Source organism: Ixodes scapularis, unplaced genomic scaffold (assembly GCF_016920785.2).
Source record: "Ixodes scapularis isolate PalLabHiFi unplaced genomic scaffold, ASM1692078v2 PGA_scaffold6__148_contigs__length_123643588, whole genome shotgun sequence".
Taxonomy (NCBI): Eukaryota; Metazoa; Arthropoda; class Arachnida; order Ixodida; family Ixodidae; genus Ixodes; species Ixodes scapularis.
In genome coordinates, this window is record NW_024609881.1 from 49367347 (window position 1) to 49387914 (window position 20568).

Sequence of the window (20568 nt, forward strand, 5' to 3'; positions counted from 1 at the left end):
TTTAATTTTGGGGATCCAGGTTCGGTCCTGGGTACCGAAATACTCGCCACGTGGTTCTTGGTGAGCGAAGCAAGATACGCTCCAAAGAGAGCAGTTCGACGGCACTCGGTGGCCGGGTTTCTCAACGGGCAGCGGAGAGCTGCCAAGAGTATAGGATCATTCCTTCTCGTGCACTCTCTTGTATGCTTGTCACTGATTCTTTATTTCTCCATGCTGATATGACCGGACGTCCGTATAAACCTACAAACCTCGAGGACGTGCTTTTTTCGATCATCGAACGGAAAGATCTAAGTAGCTTGGGCCCACACAGATTAAGCCACGTTTGGATGACTGTCTTTGAAAATGAAGAAGTCAAGATCAATGCATGCGAAGAGCTCCTGGTGTAACAAAAGGATGCCTTATTATTGATTGATACGCCAACACAAAAACGACGTTCGCAAGCTCGACCACGAGCGCAGCGCAGTCGCTGAGCACTGCGAAGTCAAAGACCACCGGATTGACTTCGACAACACCGGCATTATCGACGCAGAGATTAACAACCGACATGAAATAATACGCCAACACAAGAACGACGTTCGCAAGCTCGACCACGAGCGCAGCACAGTCGTTGAGCACTGCGAAGTCAAAGACCACCGGATTGACTTCGACAACGCCAGCATTATCGACGCAGAGACTAACAACCGACATAGGCTTTTCATCGAGTCCTGGCATATTCAAACAACGCCAGGCAACATAAATAGGTGCCTTGGTGCTTTACCAACAGTGTATGTGAACGGGCTTCGCCATATTTATGAAAGAAGATCGAGAAATGCGCCACATCCATGAGAGAAGAGAAAGAAGATAGAAAAACGCCGCTCCTCAACGACCACAGTCGCCCCTGACGTAGAATCGAGTCGGTTCGAAACGTAGGGCTCCTACATGTTTAGGAATTGGTTGGTTGCCATATTTTAATTATTGTATTCCCCAACCAGAGAGATTTCTCTCAAATGTTTAGTTTCAGGTCTTTACGCGATGACTTCGGAAAGGAGACCGTACTACTCTCAAAAAGGTATGTGAATGCCACTTGAAGTATCTCCACGTTCAAGGCACACCTGGACTTTACGAAAGCCTGCCGGGACCACCATCTGGTCCCCCAAAGCCTTAGTCTTAAACGGCTCGTTCATACGCCAGAGGGACACAAGATCTTCGAGCAAGCGGAGCACCGTTTGGTCAAAGCCCGCATTCACCAGTGCCAGACCACCATAAAGAAAAAAGAACTGGATCTGTATTTCATCCGCAGGCAACTAGAACACCACGTGCCAGCTATGCTCCCTCACTTACACTCTTTTGTTGAAAGCATTGCCTCCACCTCTGCAGGAAAGCAAAGAGTTTCTCAGAGTAAGAAATTCTCGAAGCTGATGGAGAGAGGAAATACTAAACACGAAACCGATACCACCAGGTTTGTCACAGACCTCTCGTCCAGGAACCTCTCTTCTTGCGAGACCAAGGTTTTAGCTAAAGGCCACGGATTCAACATGACTACTACGAGACCGCCTCTGCCGAAAAAGGTCGCAGCCCTGAGGACGGCATCGCGCACCTGAATCCTAGCGATCGTGAGCGGGTGCGGCAGAAGGTGATCGGTATCTTATCGAACATCCCGCAGCATCAACGACACAATCTCTCAAGAGAAGAAGGAAGTGCGCTCCGGGCGCTTCACGATGATAAAAAGATTGTGCTTCTTCCAGCAGATAAGGGCAATTCGACCGTTGTCCTCGACCGGGATGTCTACGACCGGAAGATACAAGACCTGCTTGACGCCTCTGCTTATGAAAGATTAAAAAAGGATCCGACCCCGCGAATCCAGGCAGCGCTGAGCAAAATCCTAACTGAAATTTTCAAAAAAACATCCAGACTCGAGGAGCCTCCACCTGCACCTTTTTTGTAGGAATGGATCTGCGCCTGGTTTTTACGGCCTTCCCAAGATTCACAAGCCTAGCCTTGCTCTCCGGCCCATTGTGGACTTTAGAACCGCACCACTTCGAGCCGCGTCGAACTATCTTCACCACACCCTCTCTCCTCTCGTGGGAAAAACGACGACTTATATCAGCAACTCCAGCGACTTTGTGGAGCGCATCTCAAAATTGAAGGTGAGCGCTGAGAAAAGCCTAGTCTCTTTTGACGTCATCTCATTTTTCACAAGTGTGCCGGTTCCCCTGGCAGTTACAGCTGCCAGGAAAGCTCTCGAAAAAGACAAAGACCTGCACAACAGGACCGCCCTTAGTGTGGAGGAATTGTGCCGCCTCTTTGCGTTCTGCCTTAGCAACACCTACTTTAGCGTCAAGGGAGAGTATTTTAAATAGGCCAGCGGAACCGCCATGGGCGCATCTGTCTCCGTTACCACGGCTAACCTGTGCATGGAAGCCATTGAGGAAGAGGCCCTGCAGTCATTCGCCACTGTGGCGAATGACTGCAGTCTTTGAAGGATGCAGAAGCAGTCGTCCATGTGGACGACTGCTTCTGCATTCTTCAAAGATTTGAAGAAGACAGATTCCTCTCACACCTCAACTCCATCGAACCGGCTATCCAATTTACAGCGGAACTTGAAAAAGACAATTCCTTGCCTTTTCTGGACGTGCTCGTGAGAAGAGAAAACGATAAGTTGAAGTTTTCAGTCTACGGGAAGCCCACGCATACTGGACGTTATCTCCAGTTTGATTCTTATCACCCAGCCTGCCACAAATCATCGGTGGTTAGGACACTGCTATCTAGGACGAAGGCTATATGCTCCTCTGAGGATGACAGAAGAAAGGAAGAAAAAACCGTCCGTGCTGATCTGAAAAAGAACGGATACACGAGCACCTTCATCCAACGCGTTGCCCCTCGTCAAGCTCGAGATCAAAGACACCAGCAACCACAAGCCTGTACGCAGCCACGCCCAACCTCGCGCATCTGCGTACCCTACATCGAAGAAACAAGCGAGGCGCTTGCACGCGTGCTAGCCAAAGAAGGAATCAGCGTCGCCCAGAAGCCGATGTCCATGCTTGGATTACTCATGCCCCACCCAAAAGATCGCCCTCCGAAAGAAAAAAATGCAAGGCGTGGTTTATAAGATCCCTTGTGCAGATTGTCCAGCCACTTACATCGGCGAGACAAAGAATTTTAATGAAAGAATACGCCAACACAAAAACGACGTTCGCAAGCTCGACCACGAGCGCAGCGCAGTCGCTGAGCACTGCAAAGTCAAAGACCACCGGATTGACTTCGACAACACCAGCATTATCGACGCAGAGACTAACAACCGACATAGGCTTTTCATCGAGTCCTGGCATATTGAAACGACGCCAGGCAACATAAATAGGCGCCTTGGTGCTTTACCAACAGTGTATGTGAACGGGCTTCGCCATATTCATGAAAGAAGAAGATCGAGAAATGCGCCACATCCCTGAGAGAAGAAAAAGAAGATCGAAAAACGTCGCTCCTCAACGGCCACAGTCGCCCCTGACGAAGAACCGAGTCGGTTCGAAACGTAGGGCTCCTACATTTTTAGGAATTGGTTGGTTGACATATTTTAATTATTGTATTCCCGAACCAGAGATTTCTCTCAAATGTTTAGTTTAAAACCTTTTTATTTGCATCAAGTACGGCGTACATGATACTGGAGGCTTGTGGAAAAAGCGGTCACAAGAACAGCTTGACAAAGCCACAGGCCCCAACATTGGCATTTGCAGCACTAAAAAGAAAATACTCAACATACCATACAAATTACAGCATTAACTGAAAAAACAAAATAGGGAGAATAAAGAGAAGCAACAATGGACACAGTCATATTACGTCACAACCACGCAATTGTAGGATATCTTGAAAGGCATTATCAAGACCCCTGCAAGGAAGAGATAAGGCTGAAGCTTCTGTGGCTTTAAATTCCTCTGTCAGACAGCGAAATCAAGAAAGGTCTTGAGCTGTTTGGGCACGGTTAAGGACATCAAAAGAAAGATGTGGCGGTTTTCAGACCTTGAAGAAACAGAAACGCTGACACGCGTAGTGACACTGGTTCTAAAAGAACACCTCACAGTGGACAAGGAACCACATACTCTGACCATCTTTGGGGTGAACACGCTGGTGGTCATCCCTCGACGACCTCCTATCTGTCTAAGATGTAGATCCATTGGTCATATTCGCAGACTGTGTCCCACCCGACAATGCCAAAACTGCTGGCGTTATGGGCACACGAGCGAAGAATGCGTGGTTTCGTATGCATCGAAGCTGCTAGGAAAGGCATGATGATTGCTCTACTCAAGACCACTCTGACAAACGCAAAGAGGTGACCATGTGGGGCGCTGTGGGTTCAGAACATCTAGCTGCTGAACAGGTTCGCAAAGTCAACAAGGAGGCATGCTCGATGCAAGGGTTACATGCAAGCCTCCAGAACGACGTCCACCCTAAGAAGAGTAAAGACAGCAGAAAACAACCCACACAACCACCAAAAACCACGGAGGCTGAATCTAAAGATGACTGGATATGCAAAAAACCCAAACTGACTGCAACTGAAAGACAGACTCTTGCCGAGCTTCTAATACTCGAAGTCGGCGTGTCACTAACACAAGAGCCACAGACAGCCTTGGACCTACAAGAACAAGGAAGCCTACATTTAAAGAACGAGCGAAAACAAGTCTAGCTTGGCCGAAAACTAACCCTAAGCATGACTACAGTAATCGGTGGCACCTCCCAGGCAAGCCCATTTAGCATTTCGCCCTCAATGCTCGGGGTGTCCCAACTCAATCAAAAACAGTACAAACTCTTTTGCTTTCTAGTGCCCTATGACCGTAACATAGTAACTCTGCAAGAAACCCAAGTTTCAGAGAACAATTCCTTGTTTTCGGCTAACAGTGTATGGATGAATTGCTACGATATATTCCGCTGTCCAGCGATTGATTATTCGCCAGGTTGTGCTATTTTGTCTTAAAAAGACCTCCAGTACAGAATTGTGCAGCGTAATTGAAGGCGCAGACGCCGGTAGACGTTTAGTCACTAACGTGCTTATTTACAACCTTCGTTAGCGCATCATTGTAGTGAATGCATTCAATTATAAGCCGCAGAGAGAAAGCTGATTTAGTCAAGTGCGAATTCTTGCTGACACTAGCTTTAACGTAATTCTGCTAGGTGATTTTAACTGTGTGCTGCATGTCAGAGACAAAGCACTAACTAGGAAATTTGAAGACCATAGTACAGATATATTAAAAGCTAGTATTCGTGATTGCGACTTGTTTGATTCATCGACAATAGATATCTCACCTATATACACGCACTTTCGAGGGTCATTCCACGCACTTTTAGATCGAATCTGCTTATCAGGATCAGTAAGCAATACGCTAAGCAACTACAAAGTGATTCCAGTTTTCTTCTCCGATCACTGCATGGTTATGGTAAACGTAGGCTTAAAAAAAAAGTAACAAAAGTCAAAGTCATGGTCACTCTGGAAGATAAATCAAAGGTTACTCGAAAATGAGGACTTCAAAGAAGGGTAAAAACGTGATATAAGAGCTCACACTGACGAAAAATGGGTGGTGCCTGAGGTGGGAGTCATTTAAACTTGAAATAACAAAAATTACCATCGAACCTTCCTTAGTCAAAATATTTGACGAGAAAGCAAAAGAAAAACACCTGAATAGAGACATGTTATACCTAATCCAACTTTAGTGCCTCCAGCATGAGCAATAAATTGAAAAAAAGATGAAAAACCTTAAGAAAAAAAACTTCAAAATCATGACACGAGAGGTTATGAAGGTGCTGCTGCAAGAACACCAACTCTCCAAGTATTTGAAGCAGAACAACCGACGAGGATATATTTAAACGCGGAAAGAGAGTGCGCCAATGAAAAATTAGTCGCCCTCCTTCCACAGAATGGGACGCTTCTGACTGATGAAATTGATATCCAAGATGCTTTTGTATCTCACTACGAATACCTTTTCTCGCAAAGGTGCAGTCCAACACACCCATTACAAGATGAAATATTATCTGCAGTACCCGCCCTGCCTATTGATGTGACCATGAGCCTAAATGGGACCCTGACGGTTGAAGAAATCGAGACTAAACTCGTTGAGATGAAACGGTCCGGATGACCTGCCGGCTGGCTTCTTTAAGAAGTGGAATCAAGAACTTTCACCAGTACTTTTCGTATATTCAATGAATCATATGAAAAAGGTGTCTTACCGCCTACCGCCATTGTTCTGAAAAGCACCCACGATACTTATACCAAAGTCGAAAGATCCAGACAAGCTACAGCAGATTGGTGGCTACAGACCAATTAGCCATCTAAATTGTGACTCTAAAATATTCACCCGCCTGCTCGCTGCTCGATTGCAAAGTGTGATATTCTCGGTTGTAGGAGAAAACCAAACTTGCTTTATATGATGAAGAAATATCTAAACAAACCTTCATATTGTGCGGTCCATATTAGAAGTATGTGAAGAAACTTGTGAAACAGCTGCAATGTTGCAAATTGATATTTCTAGACCCTTTGACAGGGTGGTACATACTTTCCTTTTTGCTCTTCTGAAACATAAAAAAGTAGGCAAAAGAACTGAGAAAGACGTGGCACTTTTTTGCACTGCTGTTACGACTGTGTTGGTTATTAACGGATTTCTCTCAAAGACCATTCAGGTTCAACGCTCGGTACGTCAGGGTTGCCCCCTCTCACCATTACTCTTCGATATGTATTATGAACCACTCTGCGGAGACATCATAAACGAACACACGGTTCGTGGTTTTCGTTTCCACGGTTGCGAGGTGAAAATCCTCGCATGTGCATACGATCTGGTGCTGGTTTGTTCCGATAAACCTAGCACACTAAACGCAGTATCATGTGTTTCAGACTTCTGTGCAACGTCTGGTGCTGCTATTAACAATGACAAAAGCTGTGGTTCTTAGTGTTGGGATCGGGGGACAATGCCATCTAGATTTGTAGACATTTCATGGTCAACAAGCAAGCCGCAACTTTTAGGGGTGCCTTTAAGTGCTATGGACAACTCGAAGTCTATGTGGGACAGCGTCGGAATGAGTGTTAAATCGGCTGCGCGTGTGTGGAACATGAGGTACCTTTCAATCTTTGGTCGAGCTGCCGTTTGCAAGATCTTTTTCTTGTCGAAACTGACGTACCTCCACCAGGTCCTACACAGTTCAAGGACGACGGTCAATATGTTCAATAGGATATTTGCGGCATTTATTTGAAGATCTTCCTACGAACCGATCAGACGATCAAATTTGTTTTGTTCTATTGAAGGTGGTGGTCTTCGCCTAGGTCATATCTTTGTGATGCCATTAATCGCTAGGTGGAAGTTCTTCCAGAAACCACAACACCCATTCCTTGACATTTGTAAGAAATTATTTTTGACAAACTACATTAAAGCTAAGAACCGATTGGAAGTCTCTCACAATATGGAAAAGTTCTGGGTTTTATAAGGAAGTAGCAGACACCTTACATTTTTAAAAGTTCGATTTGATCAGGCCTCTCTAGAGTCATGCTCCAAAATAAGCCAAGTGAAGCAGCTATTAAGAACGTTGTTCCCTGAACCGCTATATTGATTAAGCTCGTTCGATCCTCCACAAAACTGTAATATGAACCGAATAAAAATAATGAGAAGATTGCCGATTCCGCCAAATTGTAAAACATTATGCTTTCGAAGTCCATCCGCGAACTGTGCCGGTGAAGGAGTGGCTTGAGTCCAGAGGCATTGAGGAGGCTTAGTTCCTGGACTGCAGATTCTGCAATGCTACAGGGACATCTACACATGCGTTTGTAATTTGTGTACACGCAGTTTTTTTTCTGTTTTTTTTTTGGGGGGGGGGGGGGAGGGGGGGATTTTTTTTTAAAAGTACACTGAAGAAGCATTTTGAGGTGGAAAAGAGAATTCCTCGCTATTTACGTTTTTTCTGAGCAAACAAATATTATGCTAGACACGCTTGTCGTTCTAGGGCTTTACAGTCTATGGAGAACAAGAAAGGTTGACACGGAAGGAGGGGTTGCAAAGCGTTTATGGGTAAATTAAAGAACATAGCTACACCAGTGGGTCAACGGAGGTATAAAACGTGCGACGATTCGGAAGGGAAAGAACTTGTGCGTAATTTTAAGCGTTCAACGGACATTATATAAAGCCAGGACTCAAGATTGCAGCGTTAACTATGCAAAATAAATACCTGTATCAGCAGCGTAATCTGGTTGGTGCGTTGCATTACTGATTATTCAAAAACCAGGTGTGTCTTCAATGAGAGCATGTAAACAGGTTGTATCATATTCCAAGTGAATGAACAATGTGTATATAGTATATTGTTTTGTATATAACTGTAAATAAATGTGTTCAATCACCACAAAGGAAACAAAAGCGGTAGCGTAGCTTAGTGGTAAGGCCTCATACGCAGCCGACCCCGGTTCGATCCACAATGCGGGCTTACTTTTTTTCAGTCATTTTATTTTGTCGAAGCACTTGACGATATTTAGGACATTTCGTTTTTACAATTGACACTGAAAAAAATGAATGTTGTCGACGAAACTTCGCTGAACTAAATGGAATGTGACTCCCTTTCCGGAGGTGCATAACTGACAGCTGGGCTTGGGTTGCCGGCTGGACGCCGCAAAGCAGCGTGTACAGGGGGTCCAAGGGGGTTAATCGTTCTGTAATGAGCAGACGCAGACTGTCGCTGCGGAGCAGCGTGAACGCAGGCCGGGGGGTGGGGAGGGTGGGGGGAGGCGGCTGGGTTGTACATGCTCTCCAGGGACACAAGCGCCGTCCAAATCCGATATTAAAGTTCCCGCGTACTACCGAGCAGCCAATCCGGCGTGAGCGCCGTGGCTAGGGATCGTTGCTAGGGTGTCCTTCTTTCCCTCTAGCCGCGTTGGGGCCCAGGCGATCGGATGTACGCCGCAGGTACGATGTTCATCCAGATTGAAACGTGCAGGGGGCATTGAACTAAAGAACTCTTGGTTCTCCAGCGTTGCAGCCACACTTACTACAAAACACACATGTCCCGGTGACTTCTAGCGTTACATGCCATAATTTAACATAACGTAACGTAACGTAGAAGAAAGGGGTCTGTGTGAACGAGCCCGAACATAAGCACCAACAATCGAATGACTTTCCACCGAGGCAATGGGCACCGAACGTTTGATTGGTTCCGCTGGTTCTGCTCATAGGGGGTGCTGATAGGCTAATAAAAGCCACCGAGCAGGCGCGTAACAAAATGGCGCCTAGCGTTCTAGGAAGCCTGTGTAATCATTTTGATATGGTAACGCTGAAGGCAACAGAAAAAAACTGTCTTCGAATGTCACCTTTCCGTGGGGCTTGTGGACTGATTGATTAAGAACGTTGCCAGGAAGAGGATTAGATGTGCCCCAATTAATTTTCTTCAATTCCTTCGTAACAAAACTAGCGCTTGTGCATGATAGAGTAGGAGTCACTATAAAACTAGATAATCCCAAATCGTATTGGTAGCAGGGAAGGTATAAAAACATTCCAAATAAAATATTGAAACATCGTTATAAGAATTAGTCGTACATAATTCTGCTTCAATAACGAGTCAATCTGCTTTCACTCCAGGTACCTCTACACCCAGGCCGCCAGCTTAATCAACATTCCGCAAGCGCTGCACACACGAACGGCTGCTGAAACCTTCCGGGTGTCGAAGCTCGTGGAAGCCTGCGACGCGTTCCTTGGAACGTCAATGCAGCCAGCCGACGTCTGCTACGTCTTGGAGTACACGATAGCGAAGGGAAGCACCAAGACCTTGGACGGTCTCATCGACAAGCATCTGAAAGAGAACGCTGAACAGGTATTAAAGTGCAAGGAGTTCATCGCCGCATCCCAGGAAACCGTCCTGAAAATATTGAAGAACCCGTGCTTGAGGATAAGAGAATACGACGTCATCGAGGCTGTTTACTCGTGGGCGACGGTGCACTGCGCGCAAGCGAGCGACGAGACTCCGATCACCGCATTGCGAAGGACCGTTAGACCGTTCCTGCCGGAGCTTCGGTTGCTCTCATTGACTCCTCTGGAGTTCGTGGAGGGCCCGTCTTGCTGGCAGATCCTGACAAAGCGCGACACCCTGGATGTTCTCAGCAACATCATTAAACCCGGATCAGAGAGGTTGCCCGAAGGCATTTGCGCGAACAGGGAACGGCGAACGAACTCTTGCGGCCGCCCTGGACTGCCGGCCCTAGCAGCGCCGCGCGCCCTCAGTTTCGGCGCCCCTCACTATGGTAAATGACAGCTTTAGAGGCGCACGGCGTGGCGAGTCCAGAGATTCTTGTTATCGACGACAGTGAGATTTCGCCATTAGTCGATAAGAACGTCTATGAACTGACCACGAAGCACGTGAAAGAAGATGTTCACGCCCCCCCTTTCTTTTTTTAAGTTTCCATTGACTAGAACAGCGTTTAAATGAATGCCAACCCATAAAGTCGTCGTACCGCTGGCAATGCATCATACAAAAGAGTCTGAGGCGTGTGTTTTATTGAAGATCTTTACTGACGGTATTCTTCATTGACGGTCTTACACCGGTCATACAAACACTGTCTGCGTACATGTTTGAAGCAAACGTGGGTATAAAAGAAGCGTGCTTGGAACGCTCGCGAGGGTTTCCCGGAAATAATTCGGTCGCTCATGTCCATAGCGAACGCCGCGCCTTTTTGTAGGATTTACGAGCAGTTTGGCTGAGCCGCACTCGCATTGCTATAATGCGCAGATTCGTGCCTATCTCAAATGATACTGTATTCCTATTACGTTTGGAAGTAATTTTGGTGCTTTGAAGATACATATGCTCGTGAATATTTGCTACTCCATCTCAATTAGATTTTTTGGTATCTCGTACGTGTTTTTTACATACAGTTTTCGATTTTTACAAAACAAAATTGTCTCGGGACGATTTTAAGGGAAGAGTAATAATCCTCACATCCTTAGCGAAGAGTTGAACCGATCGCCAACTTGATGCGGGAATGACCGAACGAAGAACCAGAACCCAAGATGCAGACTCAAAATGAAAACAGAACAACCAATGAAAATATATAAAGATTGACATTAAAAAAAACAATTTTCTTTTAGGTTTGACTTTGATACGGTAAGAACCGCGATGGCCCGAATCTTTTATGAGCATAGCGATTGCAACGAGACTGAAAATAAGATACGAGCACGATTAGTTCTCAAAATACCACTACTGCTACGTACTACTACTACTACTACTGCTACTACTGCTAATAATAATAATTGTAGTCCACATATGTTCAATAGCACTGTACAAACGCGGGTTTGTCCAAGCCAAGGGAGGCTTGTGCGACAGGACCATGCAAGTGTGAACAGCGAAAGTTCTCTAAACTAGAAAAAGCAAAAAAAGAACACTTCATAAAACGAAACAGTACAGAGTGAACACGAAATGCTAGATTCTGGAAGTCACCAACATTTTTGTTTTTCAATTTTATGGGCAGTACACTCAAAGACACAATCGAATAATTTATTGAAGACAGATGGAACATAATGACAGCGAATTCTTTTACCGTAGCGAGTTACACAACGGGGAATGACAAAACGGGGCGTGTGCCGGAGATCCTTGTTAGGAACGAAGGGGTGTTTGAAACCATTGTTCCAAAGAGGCGTAACTCCACTGTTTCCGCAAACAGGGAAATGGAAATTGGGCATTCGCAAACATTCCAAGATATTCATATCAGCTGAAAAGTCAAAGTGATACCCCACACTCCTTAACAATCCCTTCAAAATACGATCAATTTTTGTTTGTCACGATTTTTCACAATTGCCAAACAGTGTGATTCCATACCTCAATAAACTGTACCCAAGGGCATGTGCAACAGACTTCCTTACAGAAAACGGCATAAACACTTTGCTATGGTAAAGTAGGCAGCTAGCGCTTCGCAGCTTACCAGAAACATCCGATAAATGGGAATTAATTGTCATATCCGAATAAAAAAACACTCCCAAATAATTTACCGTATTAACATATTCAAGCGAGGAAGAAACAGAATTCACGCAGCTCCGTTTGTGTAATATAACTGGCAAGTTAACGTTCGTCTTTTTTACTGGATTCATAAAACATACCAGTTTTGTTTTGGACATATTGACCGCAAATAAATTTTCATCAAACCAGTTTAATAATTTCTTCGCGTCGTGCTCTAATAGACGTACTGCACTATCATAATTCAGATGACGAGCGATGACTACCGTATCGTCGGCATATTGGAGAATGCTGCAATTGGATACTGCGGCTCAATGATCATTGACATAAAGATTAAAAAGCAAAGGCGACAGAACCGAGCTCTGGGAAACGCTGGCTTTTATTTCTGCGCGTGCACTTTTAAAACCGCAAACAGATAGACTTGAAAACGCTCTAAACATTTTTTTTCAAGGATAGCAAAAAATGGTCCGCGCGGAAACCAAAACGATACATTTTGCGGAGGGGCAACTCGTGACTGACAGTGTCGAATGCCTTCGCTATGTTTAGAAAAAGCGCACAAGCAAATATATTATTTTTGAAGGCGCCATAAATGAGGTCAGTAAAATCCTCCAGCAACGGCTGAGTGCCCATGCCGGCAACAAAGCCATACTGGCTGTGTAACAACATATATCTATCAATAAAACCATTGATCACGATGAACAAATGTTTTTCTAATATTTCAGCGATGCATATGACAAGATGGAAATAGGACGATAGGACTCGCGCTTATCTGGCGCGCCTCCCTTGAAAAGTGGCTTGACAAGTGCAGTTTTTAAGGCAGTAGGGATATTGCCAGACAGAAAAAAACGCATTTATCAAGGCCAACAAGACCTTTTTGACAAACTCCAAATTTCTAACTACATCGCCAACGCGAATGTCATCGATACCGGGTGTTTTATTTAGCTTTATGCTAAACAAAAGAGAGCGTAGCGCAAACATGTAAGAGGCGGTACAAAAGCCGAACCAGCTGCTCTGTCATCGCAACTTACACTGGCTGACGGCACATTGCGGTGTCTGGCAAACCCCGATGATGCCGCAAAATGCTCGTTGAAACGTTCGACGGTTGACTGCAATTCAGTGCCGACATGCTTTTGAAGTGAAGCAGAGACAGGTTTTAATTATAATGCCATTAAATGCAAAGGGGCAAGCGAGCTGGACAAGAATGACGAAAATAATCCCTGGACCTCTCCCGGGACCTCTCCGTCGGAGAGGTCCCGGGTTCGATACCCGGACCAGGCGGATTTTTTCGGTCGCTCACCAGTCACCTAGCTGTGTTTGGAGATTGGTGTTTGTCCTTTGTCCCTCGTTCCCCTTCTCCAGGGATTATTTTCGTCGGCAGAGACAGGTTGTCGGCCTGTGTGGCCTCCAAAAGTGTTAATTAATTCCCACATTTCTCGGGGATTAAATCTTGCGGAAAAAAATTTCCCCTAAAAGTAACGCCGTTTGGTAGAACAAATAACCGCATTGACACTATTCCTTGCGATTTTAAATTCAGTCCTTAGCTCCCCATTCTTGGGTGCTCGACGGGAACGTGCCCACAACGCTTCCTGGTTTTAATAGCCGCCATGATCTCAGTGTTAATCGATGTTTTATCTGATCTGTGCTTGAAACGGACCTCCTTTTTTGAAGCAACAAGAAAGGGCTACCAAATTTTTACGAAAGTAGGGTACAAACTGTCTTCAGTGGAGCGAAGGATTTTGTCCCAGTCAAGAACCGCGACGAGTCTGTCAAGCATATTAGTATCTGTAATACATACACGTACGCAGTTGCTCCTGTGAATATTCTGTCAAAGCATGACGTTGCAAGTGGCACCCACTAAAGTAATGATCGCCAAGTTTTTTTGGTAATGACCGCAAATTTTATCAAAATATCGGTAGCTGTAATGTTTAAATGATCAATGCAGGAAATAACCAGTTCCCCAGACAGAATTTCCTCTCTTGTTGGGAGACTAATTGTACTTCACAATCCGTGCTCTCAGAAGAAAGTCAAATAATCACAGGCAGTAGATGTAGTAGATTTGAACGTGTCAGTATTGACGTCTCCGAACAAACAGAGTTGCCCCTCAAAGCGCAATTCTTGACGAATTATTTTTAATTTCGCTAGAAAAAAAGGAAGACCTGCCGATGGAGGCCTGTATATTGCCACTATATATAACAAAAAATCAGGGTGGATTGTTTTTATTGCTAATGATTCCGCATGCTGGAAGGATATGTTTGAGGCCGAAAAAAGCTACTTGTCCTTGATGTACCATTGCGATACTTCCTCCTCTGCTAGCGTCACGTGTTTTAAGAACTGCTTTATAATCATATAACATAAACTGATTAGTTTGAAAAGAACTGACACCAATCACGGTGAGAACAAAATTATCAATGGATGGTGTTAAACTATTTACCGCAACCTGAAACTCATTCCAATGTTTTCGCAGGCTCCGTATGTTGACATGAATCAGCGGTAAAGAATCAACCGACCTAGGCTCTAGCACCTGATTAGACGAAATACGATCCGGAACAGATCGAGAAACAAGTTGTCATTCTTTCCACAAGTTTACCGATATCCCTTACTGTACTAATACGTATGGCAGGCGACACTTCCTCTTTCCTTGCAAATATTTTAGCATTTTCGATCCATACAAATCGGAATCCAGACTCTTTGCCCTTCGATCTCGCAAACCAAAATATCTCCTTGTTCGCTGCGGTAAGATTATCATTGAAAAACAACCTCAGCTGGGGACCAGGATGGCTGAGTCTCATGAGTCTCCGTAACTGGCCACGAGCTGTCATCCAAACATTCTTGATGGCTGGTGCAGCGAAAGTAATGTGAACCGTTGGAGACAAGTCATATCTTTTTGGAAGGCGATGAATTGCAAGAATGTCTGATGACTGAACCAATGAAAGATTTAGCTTCACGGAGAGATCTTCTATGACCTTAATCAAATCCCCTCCCTGGACGAAAGAGAGGCCGCGCGCTTCCATATTGCACCGGCGACTATATTGCTGCGACTCGTTTAGCTCCTGCTTTAGGCGCACGATTTCCTGAGATTGCTCCAGCATTGTAGCCCTGACGGAGCGACTTCGTTGTGCAGATTTTTTACAGACTCTTCGTTTGTCATAGCCAAAGCTGCACAAACTCGTACTTTGCTCCAAAAGAGGCAACAGTGTTCTGACGTTCGCGGACAGTGCTACGTAGTTCTTCGACTGCAGGTTGCAGAGCTAGCAATAGATCGACTTTTGCTGGCTGGGGCAGAAGAGTCTCCACGCTAGCTTTTTAAAGAAAGAAGATCATTTAGTGCGGCTCCAATGGGAGCCAACTGAGTATGTATACTAGGGACAGCAACACTAGCATCTGTGACTCTCCTCGGCTGGTTCTAACAGCCCTAGAGGAGTCAGCTACCAGAATGCTCTCACTTGCGCCAGAGCCGGAGCCACGGTGTAGGAAGGCTCTTTAGGTGTGGAGACTCCTCTCCTCGCCCCGTCGCAACGGCGAACACATCAGGTCCCCTCCTTTCCTATGTTTTCTCCGCCTGCCCCTAGAGGGCGCCAAAACGTTCAGGCTGTCCGGACGCCGGCCCTCCGCCGGACCGTGGGCTAAGTCAGCCATTGCTTACGCCGCCTCTAATTGTTTCCAACTTTTTTAAGTTTTTTTTTTTTTTAATGGTGAACCGAGCATAAAAGATATATAAAAACCAAAGATCCAAAGCCAAACATTTGAATGAATGCGCCGACTGCTCTCCAGCCTGGGGAAACGTAAACATTTTAGAAAGGGAAAACATCGAGATGAAAATATTAGTAAAAGAGACGATCAGGATAAAGACGTCTGACGAATGGATCAGTCACATGCTCGGTCGTTGTTCTCTACAAATTGAAGGAGCCTCGTAGGGGATTGTCTTGCATGCGGTAGACGCAGACACAACAGTCTGCCCATCTGTTCAGGGTCGGATTCTGTCTGGCGTTCTCGTGGAATGCAGACGCCTCCATGGAAGGAAGACGCTTCTCCGGTTTCGGTCGAACGTGCAGAAGGGTTCGGATCGCATGAGAATGCGACAGGACTGCAAAGAAAAAAAACGAGATGCAAAGAAGCAGTCTCGAGAAAAGAAGAAAGAGTCCCGACTGTGCGACTCGTAATGTCGAAAAGAACTCCAAAAGCAGCCATAGAGTGTGCCATACATTGAGCAATGTTTTAACCGCGGTTTTTTACAGCGTTTTTTACAGGGATTCTTTTAAAGTTTGTGATAATAATAGTATTATACTTATATCAGAAATGCCATTAATAAAACCGGTTTGATTTACTGGACGAGTGTGGTTACTATAATCTTTTGCTGCAATCTGCTACATGCAAATGTAAGTGTAGTAACAAAGTGAACCTTTCAAAGAATTCTGGTTTCATTAACGTCTGCGTGCAAAATGTGTAACTTGGCGCAAATTCGACCAGCAGTTCAATTTAGCAGGACTCAAAGGCTGCCTTAAAATGTAAAAGAATAATCGCGTTAGCTGCCCCACAAGTTGAAGAAAAAAATTGTATTTTAGTTGTCCAGTCAAATCAACGGTAATTTGCCAACCCGATATATATATATATTTTTAGAAAAGTCATGTGAACGGTGCTTAAAGCAATTCAGTTCCTTATTATCCCTTAACAAGGTTTGTGTTAATCATTCTTTATTTTTGTGAATTTTTTTTCTTTCGGTCGCACTCAAGTTATCGTTTACCTCCGCTACAATCAGAGTTTATTCATTTTACAAACGCTTCCCGACGTTACTATTGCTCTACTGAGGAAACAAACGACGGAATGTAAGCTAGGCTAGAAATTATCTACAGGAGAGGGATATTTCTTTTTCACTCGTAGACCGCTGCGTCGGCTCGTATTAGGGAGTTACTCTTGTTTGTCCTCATCCATTTTTTGGGTTATTAAAACTTCAGTGTACTGAGAGAGATGATAGTTGAATGGCCCCACCTACATACGACATCGTACGCGAACCCGTAGCCACCAGAAAGCAAGCTGCATGCCGAGCAGGCAGCTAGCACAGGCGGCCCGGTGCGCTGCCGGATGGCCTCAAACTTACGGCGCCATCTGGGGGTGGCTCCGTGAAGCCAAGCGCGCGGGGTGTCATTACCTGGTCGCGGCGGAGAGCGGAGTCTCTACACCTAAAGAGCCTTCCTACACCGTGGCCGGAGCGAAGCTCCCCGGAACGGCAAGTGGGGCATTTCCAGCTTTCTCTCCTGGACACGCCCATTCCAGAAAATGTACATTCTGCGACCCCGGAGCATGCCTTACTAAGGTGATAACCGTTCTGACAGGCCGCACAGGTTAAGAACCTACCATCGGATGGCAGTGGCTGAGAGCACATAATCCAATCCATGGGAGCTATCAGATAACAGTGTTAGACGCTCTCACTGTGCAGTCGGCGGCAGAGGTAAAACAAGTAAAAGGTATACCACCACCACCACAACCACCACCACCCACCACCAGTACTACTCTTACTATTACTACTAAATCAATCAATCCATCTGTGTTTATAATAGTGTCCAGGAACAATCGATCGGTCCTAGTGCTGACACTTAAAAAAACTATAAAAAAACGCACTCATGCATACAAAAATACGCACGAGTGCAGAAGGGGAACGTAGTTTACCAGTCTGAGGATCAAAATATCAGCAAGTACGTAAATACACTCAAATCAACAAGGGAAATCAAAAGCACAAAACAGAGACATCACCAGAATAGCTAGGTTCGACATTTGAGAAAAGGTACATGGAAGCAGTGTTAGACAAAATACTCGATAAAAGTATTTAAGATAAGTTACTAAATACCAGCATCATAAAGTATTTAAAATACTACTCAAGTTACTTTCACTGTAAAGTATCTTGAGTAGAACACAAATACTTCGAAATGTATTTCAGTTACTTTTGAAGATACTTCCGCATTGCTTAATCTGCATCGACGTCATTGACAACGACAATTCTGCAGCTACGCAAATCTGGGTTACCAGAATGGTTTATTTGCACGCAACGACACAAAACACATGAAAAAAGTATCGTAGGGCTATTTTATGCACTTCGACTATAAAGAGCAAAATATTGTCACGAATGATAAATGATGAGGCGGCGAATAACTGAAAAAAAACTAAACGTTTAATGGGGCGGACTGGTTTTCAAAATAAAGGAGAGAAAGGCTAGCGTCGCAGGCGTCGATGTCGGCGAAACAGCAGGATCGACCGCTGGTGCGAGACTGACTCCGGACCGCCACTCGGATCATCTTTTGTGCCCGCGTGGGTTTCTGGAACATTCGGCGTAGAAAGTTCGGCGCGTAGAACATTCGTAACTCGATCAGACAACATAATTCTCGAACGTACCAGAATGTAAAGTTGAAGGAATAAATAAAAAAGAAGCTCGCTTTCTGGTATCGAACCCGGAACCTCCGCGCGAGAGACTCCGCGCGAGATCCAAGCGCGGTAACCTTTCGGTTACGCTGGGCAACCCACGTGGCAATATCACTGATAGACGTTACAAAACATTTCTGGGAAAACAAGAAAGAAGTCGCTTTAGCGACTGCGGAGATCAGACCGCGGCGCCCCAAGCGGTTAACTTTAGAACTAGATGGATGGGGGCAACAAATAGAATGGCTCAGCGCTCGGTTGACTTAACCGAACGCAACGTCAGCGTTCGGCTGGAGTTCGTGTTCTCTGGTGAGGGGGAGGAGGGGCTCTTTTGTTACCACTCCGGCCTGCATGAACAATGCATCATGCACCCTGCCCAGCTCAGCACAGAAGCCCAGGTGGGTTAAGTTCGCATCCTCTGACGACTGGTTTCGGGGAAGATCCGGCCCTTAACGTCACTTCACTAATTGTTGGTATTTTTTTTATTACACTATGCCCCGCGCTCTATTAAAAAAAGATGACACGAACATACGCACAAGGGCATGTTCGTGTCCGAACATGCCTGTGAGCATGTGCATAGGCTTTGCGTTGGGTAAACACCAAGGTGTGGGGGTGACAAACGGGTCAGAGCGCTTCGCCAATAGTGACATCGATCAATATCGCATGCTGCGGCGAACCTTAGACGCATCGTTTTAATACAATCCATATTCCCTATACAGGAACTTCACTATAAACGAACTTGGAACACGGATATGAGTTAATGGATAACAAGGAGAACCCACGTAATAGCCACGGCAGTGGTAGCACCTTCTTCAAGTATGTTGCGTTCAGAAAGGCACTCAGCGTTGGGGGGCGTTTTGTTGGTATTTTGAGAGGTTGTCCAGCTCGCTGTTTGTTCCCTGTACTGTTCTCTGCTTATCAATGTTCCCGTGCAGACAGTGTTCGCGACAGCAATAAATGCCGGACTGTCAACACACACACAAAAAAAACCTCGGCGTTTTGCTTTATAGCGTCCTCAAATATACAAAGAGGAAAACAAAAATGTCTACTTTTTTGTGTGTGTCCACTTCTAATTTTTTTTCTATTTGTTATTTCTTGACACTTAAGTCTGCATTGTTCTCGTAGGTCGAATAAACTAGTTGAGAGTTTGCGCTTGTCCGTGTCTACTCGCTTGTGATTGTCCCTTGTGTCGCGCAAAAAACCTCTAGACTGCATCATGAACCAACTAGGCCAACAACAAGTTTTAATTCTCGTAGGTCATTTTCCGGTCTGCTTGCGCCTCTGGGTGGCATCTTCACTCCCTCACACCTAACCTTTAGTTTGAGGATTTTTTGGGGGGAAACTCTATAGAAACAAAAGGCGCCTTTGGAAAGGCTAGGGGAGAACCTTTATTGTACGAACTTTTGGCTGAAAAATGAGTCACAGGCGGCAAAATAGCGATATTTTCACGAGCTCAGTTAAGGTCACCGTAGGTAATCGGAGGTAGCAACAGGATTCGGTTGCTCGAAAAAATGTTCACGTTTGCTCGTGCCACGCCCACCCCACTTCATACCGAAAAGCTCGGAAAAGGGCGGAATGTCAAAAATGTATTTAAGATAATGAGTACAAGATACTTGGTATGGTAATTAAAATAAAGTATTAAATACTCTCCATCAAATTATTTGCACGATACCAAGATGCTCCAAAAGGTATTTAAGATACAGTATCTTGAGTAAAGTATTTGAGAAAGGCACAAGCCTGTATGAAAGTGACGTAATGGAAAAGAAACGTATCCTAGCAACACTCACGAGGCGGCTCTGCCCACTTTGACGCCGCTTCGTCATCGCAAACCTGACACCTGTCACCCGTTTGAGCGACGTCCGGAGCCAAGCCCCGACGAGCCGAAGGAGCTACGCATTCCTCGAGGCGTCCCTATGCGCGGGATACGGGGTAGGATTTACGACGACGCGGAAGCAGTTTCTGCGTTTAGTGAAGGAACGGCAACCAATTCTGTGCGTCGCTGGCCGTCGCATCTGTTCTAGTACAGGTAAAAGTATTGAAAAACAATAAAAACCTGTTGGGCGTTGTTAAAACACAACCGATGTTTTGTGTCCTTTTGCAATACATTTAAGAGCTAATTGGAGAGAAAGTTGTTTCAATATTACAATTAATGCGGGACACGCTTCGCGCCTTCTTTAAAGCTACATGTCGAAGCAAGCCAGAATCGCAGGTTTGATGGCTGCACAGAAA

The 20568-nt window shown here is 45.2% G+C and overlaps 1 protein-coding gene across 1 annotated transcript in view; it reads left to right on the plus strand.

The window, feature by feature from the left end:
- The window catches only part of LOC115315686 (BTB/POZ domain-containing protein 9-like), a 32649-nt gene extending 19513 nt beyond the window's left edge, over positions 1-13136 (plus strand). The window contains exon 4 of the mRNA XM_029974967.4: positions 9570-13136. Coding sequence (XP_029830827.3) covers positions 9570-10236 — 667 coding nt within the window. The 3' untranslated portion in view covers positions 10237-13136. The remainder of the gene's footprint in view (positions 1-9569) is intronic.
- The last annotated feature ends 7432 nt before the right edge of the window (positions 13137-20568 follow it).